The sequence below is a fragment of the Mesoplodon densirostris genome, chromosome 5 (assembly GCF_025265405.1).
Source record: "Mesoplodon densirostris isolate mMesDen1 chromosome 5, mMesDen1 primary haplotype, whole genome shotgun sequence".
In the NCBI taxonomy this organism is placed as follows: Eukaryota; Metazoa; Chordata; class Mammalia; order Artiodactyla; family Ziphiidae; genus Mesoplodon; species Mesoplodon densirostris.
In genome coordinates, this window is record NC_082665.1 from 4,016,930 (window position 1) to 4,042,554 (window position 25,625).

A 25,625-nucleotide genomic window follows, 5' to 3' on the forward strand; every position below is an offset into this window, starting at 1 on the left:
TTGCCGACAGCCCTTGGCGATCCTGGATTGTAGCTGCATCGCCCCATCCCTGCCTAGGTCTCTCCCTGTGTCTCTGGGTTCTCCCCTTATGAGGACACCAGTCACTGGATTTAGGACCACCCTCAACCAGTCTGGCCCATCTTATCTGGGTTACCTCTGCAAAGACCCTACCCAAAGGCTCCAGGTGGACGTGAACTTCCAGGACCCCTCTTCAGTCCCTGCAGGCTGGCTGGGTGATGGTGGCCCGTGGAGCCTCTGGGGGGTGGTCCGGGAGTGGCAGATGGCTGCACGCGGGGTCTGGTGGCAGTAGAGGGTTTGCATCTTCACAGGGATATTTGCAGAGGGAGACTGGGCTTGATGGGCCTTTCTTTCTTTTGATAGTAAAGGGGGCAGAAAGAATTTGGAGAGACCCTAGGTTTTTCACCAGACTGCTCTAGCCCCTAGGATTTGCTAAAACTGGGTACCTGGCCCTGCCCCTGCCCCTGGGGGGCGCCTGCAGTGGCACTCCACGGGGTCAGGAGTCATTTTCAAGCACCGAGGTGAGGCCAGCTCCCCGGGTGCTGTCCAGGGTCACCAGGATCTTCCTGACCTGGTTTTCTCATGTCGTGGATTGTGGATTCCTTACCCTGTGTGTGTCCCGGGACCAGCCCAGACTGCACGTCAGGGTTTGGCTTGTAGAGTCTGACCTTGTCAGTTGTGTCCTGGAGGTGACATGCATGCCCCTCATGGCTCTCAAGGTCAAAGTCAACACAGAGGTCACGTCCCCTTATCAGAGTTCCAGTGTTGTTGGCTTTTTGCCTCCAGAGGGCTCTTTAATCTGGGGCTGCGTTTGAGAGCATAGATCTTCATGAAATTAGCCCAGGACCGTGTTGTCCAATACCTGCCTCCTGATTCCGTTCTGACCGTTCTCAAGCAGGACACTAGGGTAGCTGTGGCCCCTCCTTTGGGCTTCTGAGAATGTAGGGTGCTGTTAATAACCAGGCAAGCAGTGTGGTCACCCTAAACTAGCTTCTGAACTGGGGAAATAAATAAGCAAGTTAGGTACTCTAAAATTTTAGAAATAACTTTTATGATTTTTTTCACTTTTTGTTTTGGGACAAATGACAAGCACATATTTCTTGGCAATGTGATGAAGGTTACTGACTGCTGTTACCTAGTTGGTTAGTTGGGTTCCTTGTTTCTTTTCTTCCTGGGAGAGCCCCTGCTGAGTGGCCGCTTGGCCCTGGCAGTGCTGCTGGCGCCAGTACCGTTGCTGCACCTAGGGACGTGGCAGCCACCCTAGGACCCCTGCGTTGTCTCCTACCACCCTGGCCTCCTGCCCAGCCCCTTCCCCAAGCCCCTCCCCCCTCCCCTGACGTCCCCTCCTGGCACAGAGAAGCTTCTGGAACCCTGCTCCAGCCCCATCCATGCAGCTGCCCAGGGCCCAGGGCGGTCTCAGGTGTGTGTTTTGAACGCCTCACCCATCGGAAGCCGTGCGTTGGGAGTACTGGGTTACTGAATGCCCCCTTCTCAGTAACGGGAGCAGATAAGACCTGAGCACCTGGGAGGGAGGCCTAGAGACCCGTGGAAAGCTGGTTTTCTGCGTGATTCTGATTATCCAGATCTGACAGGTAGGGAGATGGCTTCACCTCTGCCCCTCATGAGATGAGGCCGCCCCCCATCCCGCCTCTGGTCTGGACGCACCCGTGAGGTCACACGGGGCCTTTGTGGCCAGCACTGCACCTTTAGCCCAATGGGGGTGGGTCAGAGCAAGGTGAAGGGGCCTTAGGAACCACCAGTTTGTTCCAGAAGAGTCATGAGGGGGCCCCTGGGCAAGGAGCAGTCTGCGTCTATATTATTTATAGACTTTCTAGGTGAGCATCAGACCTGCTAAGACTCAGTGCTCTCTCTGTTTTGAATTTTCTTCAAACATCTTTGTCATAGATGTTTGTCATAGAAATCAGCCAATTTGTAGACTGACAGAGTAGACTTTTAAATACAGAGGGAAGTGGGTTTCCTTCTACTTGGCACACTCCTTTCAAAAATTAATCTGTATTTTTTTTTTCTGGTAGTGGATTTACTTTTCTGATCACATGTTCTCCTCGAGCTCACATTAAGGCTGATTTTTCTTCTTTATACACACCTGGGCCCGTTGGCAGATGAAGGAGGAGGCCCGGGAAGCCCAGTGGTCTCAGCGGGCGGGTGCGTGGGGTTCAGAGTCGGCTGTCAGCATCAGAGTTTCAAAATCACCTTTCTAGTGAAAAAAAAATGAAATATAAGTACATCTCATAACATTTGGGGAACTTTTAAATCACATATAACATCACCATCTTTATGACTCTTAGCTTTTTTTTTTTTTTTTTTTTTGCGGTACGCGGGCCTCTCACTGCTGTGGCCTCTCCCGTTGCGGAGCACAGGCTCCGGATGCGCAGACTCAGCGGCCATGGCTCACGGGCCCAGCCGCTCCGTGGCATGTGGGATCTTCCCAGACTGGGGCACGACCCCGTGTCCCCTGCATCGGCAGGCGGACTCTCAACCACTGCGCCACCAGGGAAGCCCTCTTAGCATTTTTGATTAGCATTTTCTAATAGTTTTAAAAAACCACTGTGGGCGTGCAGTTAACAAACAATAAAATAGCGATTTTAGGTGGACAGTTCAGAGTTTGGACAAATGTCTGCAGTCGTGTGAGCTCCACCACAATCAAGATGTAGGACATTCTCAGCACCCCAGACGGTTCCCTTGTACAGCTCTGTACTCCATCCCCTGGCGGCCGGCGTCTACCCTCTGTCCCTGTAGTTCTACCATTTCTTTTCCATCATTTAAAAAGCCGTGCACTTCTGCGTGGTTGAGGTCTTGCTGTACATGCTGATGTACCACGTGTTGATCTTCATTACACGTTTCGCTGACCGTCCTGCTGTGGGCCTTCTCCCTGTCTCTCCACTGCCAGCTACTGTTTCGTTTTGCATAGACACTTCTCTTTTGTTGGACGTGTGAGTGATTGGGAAGAGGAATTGCCTTTTAAGTCTTATCTTTTAAAGATAATTTTTGGAAAATAGAGTACTGCCCTCAGCGGGAGGACAGCAGTCATGACTGGTTCTTCTAGTTAGTCCTGTTGACCTAGCGTTCAGGACGCCAGGCTGAAGAGATGGGTTTCCTGCCGAAGGTCAGGCCTATGTGAATTCCATTCCTGGGCAGGGACCTCGTGGTGGAGAGATAGCAGCTCACTCACATGAAAAGAAATTGCCTTTATTCCCGGGTATCCACTGCCAGCTAACCCCTTCTCAGCCTCCCTCTCTGAAACTCACCTGTGCAAGAGTGCTTTGCCCTCTTTAGAACCGTGTGTGTTTGGGAAGGTGAGTGAGATACAGGAATTTGGCCCTTTATTCCGTTTGGCCCTGATCTCCTCCTGAGGCTCTTCGGTGGATTCCCAGAGGTGGGCGCAGAGGAGAGTGGAGGCTGGGCCGCAGGGCACACCCCACAACAGCGCCCTGCTTCTGGGCTGCCCACTCTCCACTCTTTCTGCTCTGGTTTTGGTATAACTCAAAATTTCATACTGCAGCTACATTTCTCTCTTCTTGTTATCTTACGGAGACTCAGAAAATGCCTGCAAACGGTTGTGGCAGTGGTCTCCGTCTGTTTCTTCCGTCCTTTGCAACCTTATCGCTGTTTTTTGACACAGACAGAGGTGTGCTTTTTCCTGGTTCTGAACGCATGTGCAGTCACTCTTCTGGATGGTTTTGCTTTGTGAGCAGCCCGGGAGGGTTGCGATGGGTCGTGCGTGTGGACGCAAGCTGCACAGAGGCGGGAGCGGAGGTGGTGGTGAGGGCTGGTGGCCCCTGTCCAGCCCTGACAGGCTGCCACATGGGGTTTAGCGAATCAGTTTCCTGGGCCAGGAAATCACAAACATACATTCACTTAGAATGTCCCCGTTACCAAGTCAGCTCGTACTGCTCACCGCACAAGCAGCCAGTAAATCGAGAGACCAGTTGGGGCAAGAAAGAGCGACTTTATTTGGAAAGCCAGCAGACCGAGGAGATGGTGGACTCATGTCCCAAAGAACCAGCTGAGTTAGAATTCAGGCTGCTTTTATACTAAAAGGGGAGGGAATAAAATCAGGCATTTCCTGGTTCTGGTCAGGGGATGTGTTAATTTCTTCCTTCCATTCACAGGTGAGCCTGGTAAAGATGTTTCCTATGAGCTAAACAAAGGTATTTTAGTTTGACTGTCTTTACCTGGGAGGCAGGGTTCCCAGTTCAGGGCCGTTAAGTACAATTTAAGCTTATAGGCAACATCCCTTTAGTGATTAACTTGTAATAGAATACAAAGGTTCTTCTCCATTACATCCCCAACTTTGAGGTCTCACAAGAGCATCGGTAGCTTTTTTTGAAAAGGACCCTGAGCAGCCAGGGTCTCCCTCTGTGTTCCATGGACCCTGGTCATCTCCCTCCCACCCCCAGACTCCCACGGGGGTGCCGGGAGGGCTAGGGGCACTGCCTCCGCAGTAAGCACCCGCCCCAGGTGGCTGTTTCAATGTAAATTCAATAAAAGTGAAAGTCCAGTTCCTCAGGGGCACTCGGTGCACATGGCTGCCCCCTGGCCGGCAGTTACAGAACATTTCTGTCATTGCAGAAAGCTCTGCTGGCCAGTGCCGGGCAGGAGCTGTGGCCACAGCAGGGCACATGGCCTGGCTGTTTGGGGTTCCACCCTTCCTTGTCACATGAGCCAGTGAGAGGTTGGGGAATTCGATGTGGGCTGTAGCATGCATTTTTTCTTTTCTTGAAGTTGTATGGGGGGACGGTGTCTGGTCCCACCAGACTGGCTTCTGGGAGGAGGCCACCTTTCCATGACTGGTGACAGCCCTTTGTCAGGCTCTGGTTCCAGTGCTCTGTGCCCGGCTTCCTCCTCTGTGAAATGGGGACATTCACAGACACGAACGAGTCTGTGTAGGTAAAACTCCGAGAACGGTGCCTGGAGCATTGGACCTGCTCCCAAGTGGTGGCAGTTGTTACCGCTGTCATTGTCACCTCCTACGAGGGCACGTGTGCCCTGCACTGGGCTGGGCTGCACAGAGAGGGCAGCTGCTGGACCACCTCCCCCTCTTGTCTTTTGAAGCTGCAGGCACCCCAGAGAGCAGCACACCGGTGGAGGCGGAACCCAGCCGGTGGGTGTGCAAGGTGTGTTCGGCCGCCTTCCTTGAGCTGCAGCTGCTGAATGGTAAGGGGCAGGCGCCTGCTCGGGCAGGCGCCAGCGAGTCCCGTGCTGCGCTCACCCTGATGTGCTCTGTCACTTCCACGCCGTCCCTCCGGGATGGTGGCAGGACGCACGGGAGTTCCCTGGCTTTGCGGGAGCCGCTCAGCTCCCAGCCTGTGTCTCCCAGGCCTCCTCCTGGGATCTGTGCCTTAGCTTGAAGTTCTCTGCGTGCCTGGCAGCGAGGGATCTTGTTTTCTTTCTCTGAAGCTCAGCAGAGCATTAGTTTGGTGTGGGGGGCAGTCTCTATTTTTGTAGCCTTCCCAAGCATTTGCAGCCGGGAGGCCTCATCGTTAGCTTGTTCTGCTGTGTGGCCAAACTTCCGAACCCTTCCCTCGACACGCAGCATGTAACGTTGTTTGCCTTAAAACTTTCCTTCCCTTATCCCTCACCCGTTTCCTTCCCTGGCCTCTCGAGGGCACTCGCCCTGCACAGTGGCCCTGAGCATGGAACAAATGGGAAGACAGCCGCCACTTCACACCGAGGCCTGTGTGAGCCAGTCGAGGTTGTGGATGGGAAGAATCGGTCCTTGGCCGGATGTGCAGGCGGGCGCCAGTGGTCCCTTGAGGGCGCTGGTCCCCACCTGTCTCATGGGTCACTCCTCCGCCCTCTTGCTGGTGCCCTCCCCTCCGGCCAGCCTGAGCCCAGCTCACCTTCACTCAGGGAGCATGGCCATCTCTGTCTGTTTCCTGTGTGTGGCCCAGTTATCTTTCCTTGGGAGGTCTCTGAGGTTTCTTCCATTGAAAATAAAGGCTTTTGGCCTTCATGCAGTGTTTTGAAAGACAATTTTGTTCATTATGAATTGAATATGTATCAATATTCCTCTTCAAAGGCTACATTTTAAAATAATTGTATTATATATTCATCATAGAAAAATTAGAAAGCTTAAATAAGCTTTGAGAAGAATATAAAAGTTGCCCATAAGGTCACCATAGAGAGACCCACATTACCTTTTTGCTGCGTTCTTCCACAGTTTCTCTTTGCTCATACACGTGTACCCATGCTTTTAGTTTTTACACAAAACTGTACGTGATTTTACAAAACTTCCCTGCTTCTATTGCCTGACTGACTTTTTAAAATGGTGGTTGTGTTTGGTGCAGTGGAAATGCTGTCGTTTTCAAAGCAGAAGAAATAAAGTTTATTTGCCTACGCAGAGGGCACACCATGAGCAAATAAAATTAAAAACAAACCAAGTGGAGGTTGGGAGTGGATGCCCTGCCTTACGCTTGTGCTTCCCTGTCCTGCAGAGCACCTGTTGGGCCATTTGGAACAATCCAGAAGCGTCCCCCCAGCCGGCCAGCAGGATTCGCCTGCAGAGAAGGAAGCAGACGTGCCCCGGGGGGAGCTTCCCGCAGTTCCCAAGAGTGTCAGCGCCGCCAAAGAGCAGAAAAAAAAGCCTCGAAGGGGGAGAAAACCCAAAGCATCCAAACCAGAGCAGCCTCTAGTTATTGTTGAAGGCAAGGAGCCCTCAGGTGAGGCTGGTCCCCGGGGAGGGGCCCGCAGGCGGTGCTGGTCCTGGGGTAGCGGTGAGGGGAATGGGGAGGGACCTGAGGCCATGTTGCCTCCATGCCAGGTAGCAAAACTCGGCACAGAGCCCACACGGAGGCGAACGCTAAGCCCTTCTCTTTCGCTGGAGCAGCTCTTCGCGTACGGCGACGTGCAGCGCGGTTGGCAGGGTGTGCCGGCTTTGACCTTCGACAAGCGGGTCCACCTGTGTAGCCGGCTATCAGGACAGAGAGCATGTCCGTTCCCCCCAGCCGCTTCCCTGCTTGTCTCCGCGTGGACGGGCGTTCCCGTCCTGCGCGCTCTCTCTGTGCCCGGCATCTCCCACACGGCGTGTCGGGGAGGCTCGTCCACGTCCGGGTCCCCGCTGCCCCTTCTCCTCCGCTGCTGAGCCGTGTTGGTCCGTCATGTGGATGCCCCACCGTCTGCTCACGTGTCCCCCATGGACGGTCGTGCAGCTGGCTTCCAGGCCGTGGCTAAAGCCGTTCTCCGACTGTACAGTAGCCTCAGTTGAGCTTGGAGGGACCTTGGGCCCTCATTCTCGGGTGTGGGATTCCCAAAATGCCTTGTCCCCTCGGCCCTCACATGGCCTCTGCCAGAAGTGCCTGGTGCCAGAGGATTCCTGGCGGGTCTCGCACGTAAGGACCAGACATGATGCTCAGGCGCTAGCGAGTCCCCTCACTGCCTTCCTCACTGATCACTGGGCAGTTTTTCTTTTTGCTGTAGCCCAGGATTTCTTTTTCGAGAGTGAGAAGAAATTTTTATCCTTTCTTGGAATTAAAGAGAATTCAGAGGAGCAGCCCTCACATAATGTTCTCAGGAGAAGTGGCTTAAACTTCCCCTGGACAGTTTCCCTACTTCTCTATAAACAAGTAGAGAAAAGGAGAAGGAGGTGAAAAGCTTATTAAATGATTATTTCACTAATTCGAAGTGGCATTCGGAAGACATCATAGTAGGTGAAGTGGCTAAATCTTTTCGTGTAACCTTCCCGTATTTCATTTGTCCAGAGGTTCAGGCCTGGGTCTAACCTATTACTGTGGTTATTTGATATTTGAATCTTGTACAAAATGATGATCTGCTTTTGAACATACTCAAGATGGCTTGTGTAATTATAAAAATTAATATTTCCAAATCTCTGTCAGGACAGATTTAGCTAGGTTATAAGGTCCCGCTGTACATCAAAGTGTTTCGGTTTTAGGTGGTACGAAAAAGGATTGAGATAGTGTCATGACTTAATCACAGATTATAACTCCAGTTTTTTTTTTTTTAGAAGATGTTGCAGGTAGGAGTTTATTAATCTATTTATTTTTGCTCTGTTGGGTCTTTGTTTCTATGGGAGGGCTTTCTCCAGTTGCGGCAAGCGGGGCCACTCTTCATCGCGGTGCGCGGGCCTCTCACTATCGCAGCCTCTCTTGCTGCGGAGCACAGGCTCCAGATGTGCAGGCTCAGTAGTTGTGGCTCATGGGCCCAGTTGCTCCGCGGCATGTGGGATCTTCCCAGACCAGGGCTCGAACCCATGTCCCCTGTATTGGCAGGCAGATTCTCAACCACTGCGCCACCAGGGAAGCCCATAACTCCAGTTTTGAGTTAAGAATAACATTTTGCTTTTCTAAATCTGCAGGTAAATGTGTGGATTCTAAACAATTGCTAGTTTTTTTTTTCCCCCGTGTCAATCTTGTGATCTGTGTCTGCAACGTTGGCCTGGCTGTGGCCCCTCAGGCCTGTCATCTTGGTTCGGTTGTGTTCCATCCCCGGCCCTGGTGATGACACATCTTGTCCTGTCCCCTCCACGCAGAGCAAGTGGCAGAGATCATGAGCGAGGTCGAGCCCGTGGCTGCGTCGCCGGACGAACGGATCATGGAGCTGGTTCTGGGGAAGCTGGCCGCCACCCCCAGCGACGCAAGCTCAGTGCCAAAGTATGTCCCAGAGCAGCGCGTGGGCCCGGCTTCACAGGCAAAGGCGCCGTGGTGGCTAATCCATTCCAGAGGGAAGGCCGGATGAGAGGGGATGGTTTACTTCTTGTAGGAAACGTATGTGCTTGGGAAGCAGCAGGAACTCTGGAGCCCAGGGGGTTAATAGTGCATCCACTGTGAAAATAGCTTAAAATTTTAAAAACTATTTCTTACCGTAGTAAAATACACATAGTACAAAATTTACCATCTTAATCGTTTTTAAGTGTACGATTCGGTGGCTTTAAATACATTCACATTGCAGTGCAGCCTTCCATCCGTCTGTGGAACTTTTTCATCTTCCCCAAACTGAAACTCCATACTTACTAAAAACACTGACTCCCCATCACCCCCTCCCCAGCCCCTGGCACCCACCATTCTGCCTTCTGTCTCTGTGAAGACCTCAGAGGAGGTACCTGTGTCTCTAGGGACCTCATATAAGTGTTCTCACATGGTGTTTGTCTTTTTGTGACTGGCTTATGTCACTTAGCCTAATGCCCTCGGGGTTCATCCATGTTGTAGCAGGTGTCGGAATGTCCTCCCATTTTAAGGCAGAATAATATTCCATCGTGTGGATGGACCACATTTTGTTGATCCATTCTTCCATCAAGGACACTTGTGTTGCTTCTGCCTTTTGGCTGCTGTGAACAAATGCTGCTATGATAGAACAGTTTGTATTTAAATTTCTGTAAATTTAACACCTTGCTCTGTGTGTTTCTTCTTTTTATGAACGAGGAAAATGTTTGTATTTTAGTTATTATCCTTAGGCAGTTTTTTGCCCTGAAGTTGAATAAACTGGTGGCAGTGTTTTTTTCCAGCCCTTTTCCCATGGGGTCAAAATGCACCTGGTCCTGTGGGGTTCGGGAAGCTGTGGAAAAACTGAAAACAGAGCAGGGCGATGTCAGAAATGGTGAACCTGACCTACTTATTTATACTCCATCTCATTGCCCAGAGGGTTTCGGTAACTTACCGTCAGAAACACATGTCACAGGGAGAAGAAGTTTGAAAAATCAGGTTCAGGGAAAATATGAAACAGGGTAGAGGCAAGTGAAAAAAAAGAGAACAGTTATGGTTACTCTGGTCGGCGCACACACTGAGCTCCAGGCTTCCTCGTGGCCGGAGTTAATGCCCAGGGAGCTGACTGGCCAGTACAGGAAAAGGTAGCTGGTGCCACTATACGTTCAGGGTGTCTGTCCCTTACAGATGCCCCAAAGCTACAGGGGTGTGCTGACCACGGCCCCCCACTCTCGTGTCGGGCTAGGGAGATTTGACAGGGGCTCTCTCCAAGGTGACTGTGACCCTGAACTTTTTTTTCCGACCACCCCGTCTCCCAGCGGTCTCACCAGCTTGTGTGTCTAACCCGGCAGGTTCCCCCACCATCAGAGCAGCAGCCTCACCCTCAAGAGGAGCCTGATTCTCTCGAGCCGCCACGGCATCCGGCGGAAGCTGGTCCGGCAGCTGGGGGAGCACAGGCGGGTCTACCAGTGCAGCATCTGCAGCAAGATCTTCCAGAACAGCAGCAACCTGAGCAGGCACGTGCGCTCCCACGGTGAGTCCCCGCGGACGTCGGTGCAGGGCGGCTCAGTCCGCTCCGGGAGCCGGGCGGCGTGTCCCAGGCGGGCACGTGGTCTCAGGGCACCTGGGGCAGTGGCGCGCGCGGCTTGTCACTGCTCATCCCTTAGGCGACAAGCTGTTTAAATGCGAGGAATGTACCAAGCTGTTCAGCCGCAAGGAGAGCCTGAAGCAGCACGTCTCGTACAAGCACAGCAGGAACGAGGTGGGTGAAGGACCACTGCTGTCTAGTGACGGAGGCAAGCAGACCCTTGGCGTGGATGAAGGAGTCCCGGGGGTGGGGGTGGGGAGCGGGAGCCGGAGCGGCCGAGGTGGGGCCGGGCCTGGCTGGGCGCCGCCAGGGCTCGGGCCGAGCGGGAGGCCCGCGTGGGCAGCGAGCTCACCCGGACGTGGGGCTCCCTTTCCAGGGCGGGGGACGGCCAGACAGGGTTCACGCTCTACCCTGGGCAGGAGGGGAGCGGGGCAAGGGCCCGTTGCTGGAGCAGCTCCCTGAGGGGGCGCGTCCCAGCTGCCCCAGCTTCCCGCCCCGCTCCCGCCAGGTCGACAGCGAGTACAGGTACCGGTGCGGCACCTGCGAGAAGACCTTCCGCATCCAGAGCGCGCTGGAGTTTCACAACTGCCGGACAGGTGAGCGGCCCCGCCCGGGCGCTGAGGCGCGGGTACCTGGCGGGGTGGGGACCAGGTGTTCCGGCAGAGGGTGAAGGTGGATTTAACAGGTATCCTCACCTGTAACATTCCCCTCCGTTCGGGGTGCTTCAAGCAGCTGTTACTTACTCTCAAGAGACTGAAACTTTCCCTCTAAAAGGGGATTTATTTCACATCCTATTATTCCTCCAAAGCAGCCACATATGGCCCACAGTTGGGCCCGTAGTGAAGCAGGGGGGTTTCATCGTCGCCGAGGATGGTGAGCGGTAGGGTTGCTCTGGGACCCCGTGAGAAGTCCCTGAAGAGGTGGGGTCGCGGCTGGAGGGTGGGCTTCCGCCTCGCTCTCGGCAGGGGCTTCCTCAGCCGTCCGCCCTCCTCCCTCCGAGGACCCCGCCCAGGTCCAGGTGAGGGCCTTGCCGCTCCCTCGCGCACACCGGCCTCCGCTGAGCCTGCCGCTGTCCCCAGTCCCCTCTCATGACACGGACCCTCGTTTGCTTGCGTGCAGCTGAAGCCGGCGTGCTTGGGCCAGCCGGTGGCCGGGACGGGTCTCTGGGCCTGGCCGAGGGTCTCAGGCCCCGTGTCTGGCCAAGCGCGCAGCTGGCGAGTGTACACGATGCGTAAATCCCCGTGGACGGCCAGGGGACGGCTGCGCAGGAGCCCAGCCGGCAGGGGAGGCCCGTGTCCTGTCCCCGCGGCTCTTTGCCCTGTGCCCCGTGGGCGAAGGCGGGCGGCTGCGTTCCCACCCAGGGAGGATGGGGGTGGCAGAGGGTTGCTGTTGTCTCTTCGGTCCCCTCTTCTGGGCACCGTCGCACACCTGGGGGGTGGGTACCCGCGGCAGTCGGCTTAGAGACCTGCCAGGTTAACCTTTGATTCCGAGACCCCTTCCTGTCGAGCCCTCTGTGTGTGTCACCGGTCACTCTGTATCTCTGTGCTGGTTCTCGTTCGGGTGCCGGCCGGCCCGCCTCTCAGGGCACCCTTACCCCGTCACCCAAATCGCCGCCGCCCCTCCCTGCCGGTGGCCGGCACCCGCTCCTGCCGCCTCTGCAGGGTCCCTCCGTTTGGTTCATTTGCTTGTTCCGCTTTGAGGGCTCCCGTTGGAAACCGCGCTGGTTTCCTCCGCCCACGGTGCCTCGCTCCCAGGGCGGGGCTTTTCTGAGTGGCAGGTGAGTCTTGTCTCACCTGAGCTCCGGCTGCCCTGAGCGTCAGTCACGGCATGAAGTGGCCTTGGAAGCTCCCAGGTGCACTTCCAGGTGCTACACCACCTGCATCCCGCAGCCCAGGTGCTCCCAAAACCTGGGGGAAATCCACCCACCTTTTGATGCTATATCAGTCAGAGGACCCTCGAGCTGTGCTTATCGCCGGGCAGGATGGCGCTCCGTGAGGCCACGCGCGGTTCTGCACGAGCTCGGTGGGTGGGCATCAGAGCGGAGGGCGATGCCCCTGTCCCGGCCCGGGTGTTTGCTGAGGCCTGCTGGAGGCTGAGGCAGAGAAGTTCTCTTCTTTTTTTTTTTTATTTATTTTTTATTTTTTATTTTTTTTTGCGGTATGCGGGCCTCTCACTGTCGTGGCCTCCCCCGTTGCGGAGCACAGGCTCCGGATGCGCAGGCTCCGGACGCGCAGGCTCAGCGGCCATGGCTCACGGGCCCAGCCGCTCCGCGGCATATGGGATCCTCCCAGACCGGGGCACGAACCCGTATCCCCTGCATCGGCAGGCGGACTCTCAACCACTGGCGCCACCAGGGAGGCCCGAAGTTCTCTTCTTTTTAATCTTTATTTCTCTGGACACAAATGAAACAGAAGGTACTAAGTCAAAGCAGCAGTTGCTACATGTCAGCAAAAAGTTCTGTTAGACCAGACGTTTGTCTGTCTTTTTTAGATAGAAGTTAACAGAGCAGCAATGAATTGAAATGCAGTTTCTCTCAATTTCAAAGGCCAGAAGCTTTGGATGGAAGACAAAGGATAAACCTGGGAGCTGAGGTCATTTGTGTAATATATCATTTGCAGGCTATTGTACTTATAGTGTTCATGTTAGGAGAACGTGTCTTCCGTAGACCATCAAGTCAGGGATTTGCGTGAGCTTTGAAGTGATGGGTCTGCTCGGCTTTTTCTCAGGCTTTCACTCAGCAGGGCCTGTCCTGGGTGTGAGGTGGCCCTCGTCCACCCTCGACCTTCCTCAGGGAGCTGGAGAAGAGCAGAGGCTCATGTCCAGGCCCTCAGGCAAGACAGGGTCTCCCCGGAAATCCCCTGTCCTGCCTCCGAGTGACCCTGTGCCCCCTCCTTCACCAGAGCCCACGTGTTGGGCTGCACCCCCAGGCCTGCAAGCCTTGGAGCGGCCCAACCTCGAGACCAAAGAAAGAGCCCAGAGACACGACAGAGACATCAACGGTTTATTGGACGGGGGAACCTTACACGTCCGAAACAAAGGTCCTGAAGCCACACCCCACTACGTGCAGAGGGCAGGCAGCACACGTCAGGCAGAGATCTTCCCGCCTCGGGAGAAGGAGGCTGCCGTTTATAGGGGAAATTGACATCAGGTTGGCTCATCAGTTACCAGGCAAACCAGCGGCTGGGGCACGCCCCTCCCAGCTCCTCAGGAGGGCAGGTGTCTCCCTTTAATGAACTAGCAGAAAGGCAGAGGCTTTCTGGCCTGAGGATTAGAGCAGTCACCAGCTGGGGCAGGGGGCGAGCAGTTGTGGGGAGCGTGTGGAGGTGAGGCGGGCACTGGCCGGGCAGGGGGCGGGCACTGGCCGGGCAGGGGGCGGGGACAGCCATGCTGAGAGGCCTGACCCTCCACCACGTAACAGGTGTTTGTCCTCAGTTGCTGCATTTTGTTAAAACATGAGTGTAGACCTCGAGGGCAGCAGGGATTATGGGGGGCGGTGAAGGTTGTCGTCGAGCACCTGCCTGGATTCCTGAACTGGTGACATGTGGACGCCGTGGCAGGAAAAGCCACCGTGGTGACAGCCTGGCCCGGACAGCTGCTCCAGCTCTGCTGTCACCCGGCGAAGGCCACACCGGAGCTGTTGGGGCTGGTTAGAGGTGGGTCCTCTCCATACGCTGGGAGGGACTCGACCCGTTAGAGAGAAGAAGCGAAAGTCCAAGGGCCGCGCTGCACCTTCCACGGCTGTCAGGTTCCTGGGCTTGTGGGCCACCTGCCCAGGAGGGAGGCTTACCTGTGTGGTTTAGCAGGCCCAGAGTGGGCGGGGTCTCGGGTGATCCGATGGAACAGCCCTGTAAGGCGCGGCCCTTCGCAGAGCAGGATGGCAGACGCCCTTGTCTCTGGTGGTCTCATTCCTAAGGATCCATGCTGAGGAAATCTAGTAGGAAAAGGATCATTAAGTTACCTACAGTATTAAAAATGATGAAGTAGGACTTCCCTGGTGGCACAGTGGTTGAGAGTCCGCCTGCCGATGCAGGGGACGCGGGTTCGTGCCCCGGTCCGGGAAGATCCCACGTGCCATGGAGCGGCTGGGCCCTGAGCCATGGCCGCTGAGCCTGCGCTCTGCAACGGGAGAGGCCACAACAGTGAGAGACCCGCGTACTGCAAAAAAAAAAAAAAAAAATGAAGTAAATTGCGATGTATGAACTTGGTGGAATATTATGTAACCACTAAAATAAGCATGGAAATGTCCGCATGATAAGCACAGGTACTGCACACACACAGACGCGTGTACAGGGGATTGTGTGGATACGGGGCCTCAACCTGGCTGCGCATCGGGGTCCGCCTGGCAGAAGTTGAACTGCTGAGGCCTGAGTCCCCGGGGACGCTGGGCAGAGTCTGGAACCGGTTCGGTTGGAACAGCTGCCTGGGGGACGCTGCTCAACGCACAGGGCACGGGACAGCCTCGCGCAGTGATCCGGCCGGAATGTCAGCAGCGCCCAGGCTGTGATCCCCGGACACGGGAGTCCACTGCAGCAGAGTGAGGACCACAATCAGAACCACTGTAGACAACGAAACTTGGCCTCCGGGATTTACGCATTCAGCAAACGTTTACTGACTACGGGAAGTGGTCAGTGGGCTGTAGCCAAAGGCCCAGAAATGAGGGTAACACGGTGTGACCTCAGGCCCTCGCTCTGGAGGGGGACACACACTGTCATGCCCACCTGCTCAGGTGACACGGGACGGTGTTCCCGGCGCTGCAGGAGGGCCGTGGGCAGTGAGGGCTGCCTTTCGGGGCTGGTTTAGGTGACGGACCCGTGGGCAGTTGACGTGTCCTGGCAGGAGCAGGGTGGGCGTGGTGGCGTTGAGGGCAGACGACACGTCTGAGAGGAGAGCGCTAGCCGAGACCCCCTAAACCAGCGGTGGAGGCCGGGTGGCTGGGGCCAAGGCAGACAGCTGAAGAGGTGCCAGGGCGGGGCAGGTGCCCTGATGGCCCCTGTGCTTGTGCTCATGGGGGGTAGACCCCCCGGGCCGGGGGGAGGGGACAGGACACCCCAGGGTCTGCCTTGGGCACCTGGAGGGAGAGAGCAGGGTGGGGACTGTCAGAGGCCCTGGTGGGGCAGTCTGGCCACCTTTGGGGAGGGACACCGGGCTGTGGGTATCTCTGAAGGCTTCACTGTGGGAGGGGGTGTTTGCTGGGAGTGGGTGCACGTCTCCCAAAGGGGACCTAGGGACCAGACGGTTTTGTTTACAGGTGGGAGACATTGGGGATGTCTTTGTGCGATGGAGGAGGAGCCTGTGGAGGGCACGTGGGAGGGGAGGGGCAGGTGATGGGTGGGCTTCGGAGGAGCGGCGGGGTGGGGCAGGGGGCCGCTCATCTGCCGCTGCGGGAAGCAGGGCCCGGCTCTGCGGTCAGGCTGGCTGAGGGGGTGAGGGCCCAAGGACAGCTGTGGTCCAGCCGCTTTCCTTGCCACGGATCCCCAGATGCTGTGGGAGCCTTGTGGCGCCAGGGAGGAAGGAGGTGAGCTCCCCGTTTGCTCTGAATGCTGCTCAGGCCTGGCTTGACAGCGGGGCTTTGTCAGCTCCGCCCTCCTTCCGTGCCCCGCCCTCCTTCCGTGCCTCGTTGCCGGTCCCATGGCCGTGATGTTGAGCCTGTACTCGGTGTCACGGACCTAAAAGTTGCTGTGTGTCTCCCTGCTTCCTCGACAGATGATAAGACGTTCCAATGTGAGATGTGTTTCAGATTCTTCTCCACCAACAGCAACCTCTCCAAGCACAAGAAGAAGCACGGGGACAAGAAGTTCGCCTGTGAAGTCTGCAACAAAATGTTCTACCGCAAGGACGTCATGCTGGACCACCAGAGGAGGCACCTGGAAGGTGAATGCACCTGCCGGGGAGGGGGCGGGGCTCACGCTGGCCCCGTCTCTGTGGGTGCCAGTTGGCGAGGCACCACCTGATGGGAATCGGCTCAGGCATCAAGAGGTCCTGATGGGGAATTAGAGCATCACGTGCGAGTGGGGACGGTTGGAAATGTCCCAGACGTTCCACAGCGGGGAAAGTTAGGAAAACCAGACTCTTTGTAGGACTGAATTTTATCAGTCACCAAAACCTTTTTGTTTTCAGAGAGCTTAATATTGTGAGAAAGTGCTTTCCATACGAAAGCAGGAGAAAAGCAGTGTCTGAAATTTCACATGGGGTGTGGTGCGCTTTCAGCCGTGTGCGTGGGACGGAACGGTTCAGGCGGAGGCTGTTTGGGGCCGTGAGTGATTTTGCCCTTGCTCCTGTTTCCCCGGGGACCCCTGATGACCCTCGCCATTTGCGGTGGGCTTGGGGTGCCTGGGGGCTGCCTGTCGTGTGGTGGGTTTATGAGAGGCCAGCGCAGGAGAAAGATGGACTTCAGTGGGGTCGCTAATGTGGGGGAAGGCGGGAGGCGACACGATGAGGGATGAGGTGGGGTGCGGGCGACCCCACAGGGCAGACCCTGAGCTGTGCAGGGGAAGGCAGGGGCCCCGAGAGAAGAGAGAGACCGGGGACCTTGGGCCACAGGTGTGTCCTGAGCACCTACCCTACCTGGGAGGCTTTCTCAAAGAGCCTGCTCAGACAGACCCTCTTTCAAAATAGCATTTTAGTTTTAGTGATCTTGACATTTTAGTTTTTTACCCTAAAACCTACTGCCTGCTTGCTGACCAGCCTCTGTAAGAAGCACTCACTGACCAGCTCACCTTGTTATAAAAGTTTGAAAATAATAATTTTACAAAGAATTGTAAATGAAGTATATGCTTGTCGAGGGAAAACAGAAAACGAAGTTGTATGCGAAGTCTGACCATTGCACACAGCTGTGCACATACACGTGTCTTCATGGCTTTTAAAACGAGCCTGGAGTCAGGTCACGTCCTGCGTCACCTTTGCATTCTGCCTTTTTACCTGGCCCTTCCTCACGTGGGTTCATAAGCTCCACCCCCTTCCATCTGTGATCCGATGCTGCACTTAGCGCCTGGTGTCCACTTAGTGACTGGGTGGCCTTGGTCATGCTGCTGGGCCTCAGTTTCCTCACCTGTGTCGTGGGGATGGCCGTTGTGCCGACCTGCTGGGCTGGTTGAACCGGACCCTGATGATAAAGCCCCACGCGGGCCCATAAGTGCCACCATTACTGCTGGAAGTCAGGTGTTTCCTGATTGACAGATATGTGGGTTGCTTTTTACAACTTTATCTTACAACATTTTACAGCTGACACACTCAGATCATTTTCCTCGGGAATGAGCGAGTGCTGTGTGGCCGTTCCATGGTTTTTCCCTCTATACTGAAGCGTAATCCACGCCCAGTTCAGACCTGTGTGCTTTACGCCGCTGGGAGCTTTTTGGGGAGTCACGTACTTGTCTCCAGGCCAGCGTGCTGGCCGTTCTTGATCCCAGCTGTGCAGGAATGTCCCAGAAGGACGGGTCAGTGGTGTAGAGAGAGACCATGAGAAGGAACTTCTCTCTTTCTTTTATTCCCTGTTTCCCGAGAATTTCTAAGTCTGTTTCGATCCCAATTATGAACATTTATGCCTTAAAACGATAGAAACTTTATTATTTTCTGACTTTTTACCTTATTCCTCATTGGGCTGATTTAACTTGAAGGATGAATATTAGTATCTTTTTAATAAAAATGCCCTCCTACTTACAGACGCCTCTGAGAACCCCACCTTTCCCTTGAGCCTTTAGATTGAGCACAGATACCTCCCTTACCAGTAGCTCATTCTGACTCCTCTGCGTGGAAAGCTCAAGACACTTGCTGCCCTTGGATTTCCAAGTTTCAGGTGCAGCCCGGGTTCCGGAGTCGGCGGTGCGGGCCGCCTGCCCTCCCTCCCGGGTCGCGTGTCGGAGCGCCGGTGCGTCATGGACGAGTGACCCCGCTCGCTCCTTTGTCCCACCCGTGGGCAGCCCTGCCCTCCGTCAGCTGGAGGTGACCCTGGCTGATGTGGGAATGTCTCGTGTGTATACTGACTCTCTCGGGCGGGGGGCGGGGGGTTTCAGGAGTGCGGCGGGTGAAGAGGGAAGACGTGGAGGCCGGCGGTGGCGAGAACCTGGTGCGCTACAGGAAGGAGCCGTCGGGATGCCCGGTGTGCGGCAAGGTAACGCAGGCTGGGGCCGGGGCCCGGACACGGCTCACCTTTTCTTACGGGAAGACTCAGAGCTCTATGCGCTGCGTGTGGCGGGGGCGGGGGAATCTTAAGATCGATTGGGTACTTGGTGTCCCGAGCCACAGCGTCCCCTCACTTGGTGCTCTGGTCGTCTGCTCTCTTGCGGTGGAGGAAGGAGCTCAGCCTTGTCTCCCTTCGGCCACGATTTTCCACTAGTGCTACACCGGCACGAACACTCCATCTCCAGCACCCCGAGCCACGTGCCTCTGGCGGAGACGGGATGTCCAGGTTTATTTTCCTGGTCAGCGCTGGTCCCCCCTGCAGCATTTCCCAGTGAGAGACTGACCGAGCCACAGCCGTGTGCTCCGTGGCCAGTCCACGGATGCCGGCGCCCCGAGTGAGCAGATCTGTCCGGGGCGTCCGGCTGGCCGTCAGAGGGGGTTGACTCCTCAGCAGCCCTAAACGTCTGGAGTACACTCCCCATCTGAGCAGCCCCGGGCCACGTCAGCCCTGCACAGGGAACCCTGTCCGGGCGCTGCCATCCAGGCCACGTCAGCTGACCATGTGAGATGGCGGTGGTCTTTGCGCACAAACGCCTGGTCTCGGCTGGAGGTGCGGTTGCTCGTTCCTTAGGCTCACCTCCCGTGACTCGGCTCGCCCAGGTTCTCAGCCACGCGCAGCCCACGTGAGCCACATGGCCCTGGAGCGACAGCAGCTGCCGGAAGTGAAGGCCCGGGCGGACGGCCAGCTGTGACTCGGCCCAGCCAGCTGGCACGTGGCAGCATTGCCAGGTCTTTTGACCTTTTCAAGAGAAAACAGAAACCCGTGTTTTTGTGGGAAATTTCCTGATTTTTTTTTCAAACCACAAAGCAACAGGTCTGCAGGGTAGCGTGGTCTGTGGGCTCTACGCTGGGGCTCTGACTTAGTGTGGGTTTGGGGGCTGGGGGCGGTGGAGCTGGGGTAACGGAAAACATGCCTGAGCCCGGGTGGCCAGGCCGGACCGCTCACGGGCAGGGGTGGGTGGAGGCTGCCCCGTGTTCACGTGTCCCGCTCATTCTGCCCACTGACCACCGGCTCTGAGGAGTGGTGGCACCGTGTCCCTTCCGTGTCCTTGGGAGATGGTGTACCTGAAACCAGCCAGCTGTGTGACTGACATTCAGACATTTTATTCTGTGAAATGTTCACCGAACCCTCACGGAAGGGCCAGGCAGGCGGTGAAAGAGCCTGAATGTCTCTAGAACTGAATTCTTCGTTGCTTCCAAGTATCCCCTGTCTCCATCCCCGTCTGCCTGGAGAACACAAGTGCCGGGGGACACCTGCAGCCTCCGTCCCTCCTTGGAGGCCCATCTTCCTGTCTTGCTGACTCCTCTTCCCGCCCAGCCTCCCTGGGCTGTGGTCTCAGGGCTGTTGGCCCCAAGTCACCTGCAGGTCTTGAAAAGCAGTGTCCCGTGAAGGCGGTAGCCTCTGTTCCCCGTGAACTGTTTCCCTTTCGTTCATGGCATGTTCTCTTCCTGAGACCATGCGTGGTCGGGGTGAGCTCTAAGGAGGCCTGCTCTCCAGGTTACTCGGCCACTGGGGCGAAGGCCGTGTGGACAAAGACTCTCAGATCAGTGTGGGCCCTGGGGGTCATCTCTGCTGCCGGTTTTGTCCACTGAGCTCTGCTGGTGGATGCGGGGCTGCACCTGGCCTGTGGGCAGCAGAGGGGACACCCAATGGATGAGTACTGGGTGAATGGCCGAGTCTCCGCACTCATCACTTTAGACAGGAAGCACTGAGAAATGGGGAGGCGGTGTGAATTGTGCGTGAAATTCGGAACACCCACTGAGTACATAACTCTTTTTTGATATCCGCTTTCAGAAAACTGCAGCTGTTCCTGTGACTTAGTCTTCTTGGTAGGCCCCATCCTAGTGAAATATTTAAGTGAGCTGAATAAAATTGAGCAGAATACCGTTTATGGTGAAGACTAGACAATGGTTAATTCTGTATTACAATGTAAGCACCAACTTAAACGGTTCAAGGGTCATGATTCTAGCACCACGTGATTCTTTGTGTCTCAAACACTGAGGAGCGGCTGCAGCTCAAACCCTGGGGAGAAACTGCGTTTTTGGGCCCGGTTACGGCCTCCCAGCGGTCCGGGCGTGCACGGTAACGGGCTTCTCCGACCCGGCTCTCCCCCCACAGGTGTTCTCCTGCAGGAGCAACATGAACAAGCACCTGCTGACCCACGGCGACAAGAAGTACACCTGTGAGATCTGCGGGCGCAAGTTCTTCCGCGTGGATGTGCTCCGGGATCACATCCACGTCCACTTTAAGGTGAGCTGGCGTCCCCGTTCCGGGCCGCATGGGGGGGCGGGGCCGGCCCTCGTGGTCAGCGTGGCCGCCTTGCCGCTCTTCCCGTGAGCCCTCTAGAGTCTTCTCGCTGTGTCTCCTGCAGCCCACCCGCAGGGCTCGCGTTAAAACCCCTCCACGCTGGGCACCTCCCGGGAGGAGAATGAGGGCCGAGGGTCAGAACGGGGGGGCATTTGCTTCCCTCCCTGCCTTTGAGGAACGTGAGACGGGAGCTTGTGGGTGTGGTGGGGAGAGGAGTGAGGATTCGGGGTCATGGCTCCGGGGGTTGGTGGGGGGAAGAAGTGCCGATCCAGGGAAAAGGAGGGAGCGGTCGGTGGTGACGAGGCCCACGTGAGGACAGAGAGCACGCCCTCCAGACGCGGCCCGGCTCGGTGACTGTTCCCAGCAGCTCCAGCCCTGGCCTTCACGGTCACCTGAACACGGGCAAGGCCTGATGGCACTGCCGTCAGCGGGTGGGGCGTCCCAGGTGACCCGAGGGCACGGTTTCTGCATCCGGTCGACAAATCACCGGTTAAAGCTTGCGCCAAGCGTGTCAGAAATTGGACACGGTGGCTGTTTTCCAGGACATCGCGCTGATGGACGACCACCAGAGGGAGGAGTTCATCGGCAAGATTGGCATCTCCTCGGAGGAAAATGATGACAATTCCGACGAGAGTGCAGACTCGGAGCCTCACAAGTACAGCTGCAAAAGGTGTCAGGTAACTGGACCTCCAGCCTTCGAGCCCTGGGCTGCAGGGCTGCCGGCCCGCAGAGGCTCTGGCCTGGGGGCGGGGGCGCCTCACAGACATTCTGGAAGGCGCCCCGGGTCTCGTTGCGTCTCAGGGATGGTGGATAGGGGTCTCGCCGCCGTCAAGGGACCACTGTCTCAGAATCAGTGTGGTCCACACGTGCCCGTGTGGCTGACCGGTGGGGATCCGTGTCCGCAAAGGTGGGCGCAGGCCAGGGCTCCTCTCTCCTCCGCCTGCCTCCCACACGGCAGGGACCCTTGCTTAGAGGCTGGGGGCTCGGTGAGTTTTCAGCAGTTTGCTGTAGGCCATGGTCTCTGCGGCTTCGCTGCTCAGGGAGCTGTGGTTCACCACTGCCGAGCAGGTCCCTGCGTTCTCCCTGGGCGTTCGCACCTGTGGGCTCGGCACAGCACCTGGCCGTGCACCTGTCAGGGCCTTCAGGCTTGCGGGAGAGATGGGGTCAGGTGGGTGGAGAGGAGGGGGGTTCTGGAAGCCTGCTGGGGGGGGCGGGACCTGGAGGACTGGAATCTGCTTCTTATACTCCCCCTGCTTCGTGATCTTGCCCACCGCTGGCCCTGCTCTCAGGAGTCCCCCCTCTCCTGCTGGGAAGCGGGCTCTCCCCGGCGTCCAGGGTGCCTGGGTGGCGGTGGTGCATCGTCAGCCGCGGAGATCCGGGCCGCGTGCGCACGTGAGCAGTGTGCGTGTCCGCAGCTCACCTTCGGCCGCGGGAAGGAGTACCTGAAGCACATCATGGAAGTGCACAAGGAGAAGGGCTACGGCTGCAGCACCTGCCACCGGCGCTTCGCCCTGAAGGCCACCTACCACGCCCACATGGTCATCCACCGCGAGAACCTGCCTGACCCCAACGTGCAGAAGTGAGGCGCCCCCCCCCGCCCTGCAGGGGCTCCCTGGCCTAGGGTGGTGCGGAGGGAGGGCTGGCTTCCTTGCAGAGAGGCAGGTGCCCAAATCAGCCGTCCGGAGCGTAGAGCAAGTTCGCTCTCCTCCGGGAGCCCCGGGCGGGTCTGGGGGAAGCACTGGCCTTGCTCCTTCGTGGGTCATCAGGCCTCTCCCAGCCTGCACGCCTTCCCGGACCCCCGGCACAGTGGGCCGCGTTGCAGGCCCTGCCTACCTACGACCAGAGCCCCTTTGCCCCACAGTAATTAGGTTTCATGAATGTCAGTCCCACATCTGGCTACAGCCCGTAATCAGCGCTGTGTGTCCAAGCAAGTCAGGCAACAGCCTGTTTAGAGCTGAGTAGTCTGCTCGGGCTGCCGACTGGGCAGCTTGAACAGCAGAATTGTATTATCTCAGTGCTGAAGGCCGGACGTTCTAGATGCAGCACATCTTCTGCTTCCTCCTGTGACCATGAGGGAGCATCTGTCCCAGGCTCTCTCCTTGGCGTGTGGATGCCATCTTCTCCCTGTGTCCTCGTGGCCTTCCCTCTGTGCGTGTCTCTGTGTCCCTGTTCCTAAGGGCACCAGTCATACTGGATTAGGGCCTGTCGTGAGGACCTCAGTTTTAACTTAGCCACCTCTGTGAAGACCCCCATCTCCAAGCACCGTCGCGTTCTGCAGTGCTGGGAATCAGGCCACCAATGTGTGAATTTTGAGGGGGACAGTTCAGCCCAGATGGAGGCTGAAGTCTCTGGGTCCCTTGTCCTCCCCCAGCACCTTTTATGCCCCACCTGCTGATAGAGGCGCTCAGGCAGGTGCACTCGGCCGCTGACGGCCCCATGAGGCTGTGCGGGTCGTGCTGAGCCTGTGCCTGGTTTCAGGTACATCCACCCATGCGAGATCTGCGGGCGGATCTTCAACAGCATCGGGAACTTGGAGCGGCACAAACTTATCCACACAGGTAGCCGTGCCTGGGAGGACGCAGGGGCCCGAGCTGTTTCCTGCCCAGCGGTCATTCTCGCCTCCCTGCCGGTGCTTCTCTGTCCGTTTTTGCCACCACTCCCCCCACCCAGCTCGGCCCCTCCCCGCTCTGGGTCCTCGCGGAGACCCGGGAAGGAGGGCTCAGCGGGCACTGCTCCAGCTGCAGGCGGGGGGCCGAACTTCTCCCATCACTGCCGTCCCACGGTGACTGTGGGTGTGGATCTCCTGCTGTGTATGTCTGACCTGTTTGTTTGTAGGTGTGAAAAGCCATGCCTGTGAGCAGTGTGGGAAGTCCTTTGCCAGGAAGGACATGCTGAAGGAACACATGCGCGTGCATGACAACATCCGCGAGTACCTGTGCGCCGAGTGTGGGAAAGGTGAGGGCAGGTCGGGGGACGGGGCTGTGTGCTCAGTGTGGGGGGGGGGGCGAAGGCGAGAGTGGGTGCACGGAGGTGGGGGGGGCCCGGGCTGTGTGCTCAGTGTGTGGGGGGAAGGGGCGAAGGCGAGAGCAGGCGCACGGAGGTGGGGGGGGACCCGGCCGTCAGGCAGGAGAGGTGGCCAGGCCACACGGGGGGTCACCCAGACCCGAGTCATTTACTCAAGAAAGATAGGACCCGAAGAGGATCAGCAAGAAAAATGAAGCCGTCCAAAGGCAGGGAGATGGGGTAAAATCAAAGCACAAGTAAATCATTTTAAAAGTAGGGAAACAGTGCAACACATAATTCTTTGAAGTACAGAATAATCTGAGAATCCTCATACGGCCTGAGTATAGGTGCAAAGTCCTCGACTGCCGACTGGAACTACTGACTAGGCCCAGCTGGGCATTAAGACAGTGATGCACTGTGATCAGTGATGACCGTGACCTTTATTTGAGTCAGGTGAAATGAGTTCAGTGATAATAAATCTATTAATAAGATAGCTCACATCTGTAAGTGGAATGAGGAAAAGAAAGGTAATCGCAGTACATGGTAAAGTTTTAACTCATTTCTGTTTGAAAACAAACCAGAACTGTCAGGAAGACTTGGGGCAGCGGATCTTTGGTGCTTTCACGTGGCCGCCCGTGTTGTGTGTGGTGGAGCGCGGCAGTGCCACCCTCCTTCCGATACGGGACTGATCACGTTCATCTGCCTTGCTGTGAGGGTCTTTTAAAAAATTTAATATTCCATAAAGTTTACTTGTTTCCTTTATGTAATTTTTAGGAAAGTACAAAGAACACAAATGCCCCGTAGTTCCACTCACCGGATAAACCCGTTAGACTCATAAAATAAGGTTACACGCAGAAGGCTAAAAGAACTGCAGAGAAAAGCAGAAAGTGCACAGTCCCCCACCCCTGGCCCCCAGTCCCTCTCTGCACAGGTGACAGTTTCTTGTCTGTTCTCCAAAGTAACTGTGTGCCGTGTGTAGATTGTTTTATTGAAAGAGTAACCCAGGCACCTAACCAAAAAAAAAATTTTTTTTACACAAATGGATATGCAAAGTAAAGTTATTCCCACCTCGGACCTCAGTTACACTCTTCAAAAGCAGCACTTGATTGTTGTGCACCGACATTTCTAGAAGTTTCTACGCGTGTCTTAGTGCTGGCCGTGCTGGCTGGAGATCCAAATGCAGCCCCGTCTTTGCCGCAGCAATTCCGGCTCCTTTCCCACAGAGCTAGAGCCAGGTAGAGGTGGGAAGGGTTGTAGGTAGACAGGTGTGGTGGGCCGTCCCCCCAGCTGGGCGGGGGGCAACCATACCTGAGACTTGATTGCTGCTCAGTGGGCCCTGGCAGGTCAGGGAGGGGTGCCCAGGGTGGGCGCTGAGGTCAGTGTCACATCTTGTGTTGTATACATTTTTATTTTATTTTTTTTTTTTTGCTGTACGCGGGCCTCTCACTGCTGTGGCCTCTCCCGTTGCGGAGCACAGGCTCCGGACACACAGGCTCCGCGGCCATGGCTCGCGGGCCCAGCCGCTCCACGGCATGTGGGATCTTCCGGGATCGGGGCACGAACCCGTGTCCCCTGCATCGGCAGGCGGACTCTCAACCACTGCGCCACCAGGGAAGCCCCCATTTTTATATCTGAAGCGTATTTAATGTTTAGTGTCCTGATTTCTTTCATGACTTCTGAATACTTTAAATACAATGCAGGTGTTAATACTTGGGTTACCATACTTTCCATAATCCTAAACTATCACTGGTCATTTTACTTTCATATTATGATCACTGGCACATACAAGCAGATGCTTGTGCCTACCGGTTCTTTCCATACTTTCCTTTTTATTTACTTCCATATCCATCTTGGT

The 25,625-nt window shown here is 56.3% G+C and overlaps 1 protein-coding gene across 3 annotated transcripts in view; it reads left to right on the forward strand.

Moving 5' to 3' along the window:
* PRDM15 (PR/SET domain 15) overlaps positions 1-25,625 on the forward strand; it is a 59,659-nt gene that overhangs the window by 21,500 nt on the left and 12,534 nt on the right. For 2 of the 3 annotated variants that reach the window (XM_060098467.1, XM_060098465.1), the window contains exons 6-18: positions 5,092-5,193; positions 6,474-6,698; positions 8,525-8,645; positions 10,046-10,227; positions 10,361-10,455; positions 10,790-10,877; positions 15,985-16,152; positions 18,291-18,388; positions 20,579-20,710; positions 21,310-21,444; positions 22,183-22,346; positions 23,246-23,325; positions 23,603-23,722. In XM_060098467.1, the coding sequence (XP_059954450.1) occupies positions 5,092-5,193; positions 6,474-6,698; positions 8,525-8,645; positions 10,046-10,227; positions 10,361-10,455; positions 10,790-10,877; positions 15,985-16,152; positions 18,291-18,388; positions 20,579-20,710; positions 21,310-21,444; positions 22,183-22,346; positions 23,246-23,325; positions 23,603-23,722 (1,710 nt within the window). The remainder of the gene's footprint in view (positions 1-5,091; positions 5,194-6,473; positions 6,699-8,524; positions 8,646-10,045; positions 10,228-10,360; positions 10,456-10,789; positions 10,878-15,984; positions 16,153-18,290; positions 18,389-20,578; positions 20,711-21,309; positions 21,445-22,182; positions 22,347-23,245; positions 23,326-23,602; positions 23,723-25,625) is intronic. The other variant, XM_060098466.1, reaches the window with a different exon arrangement.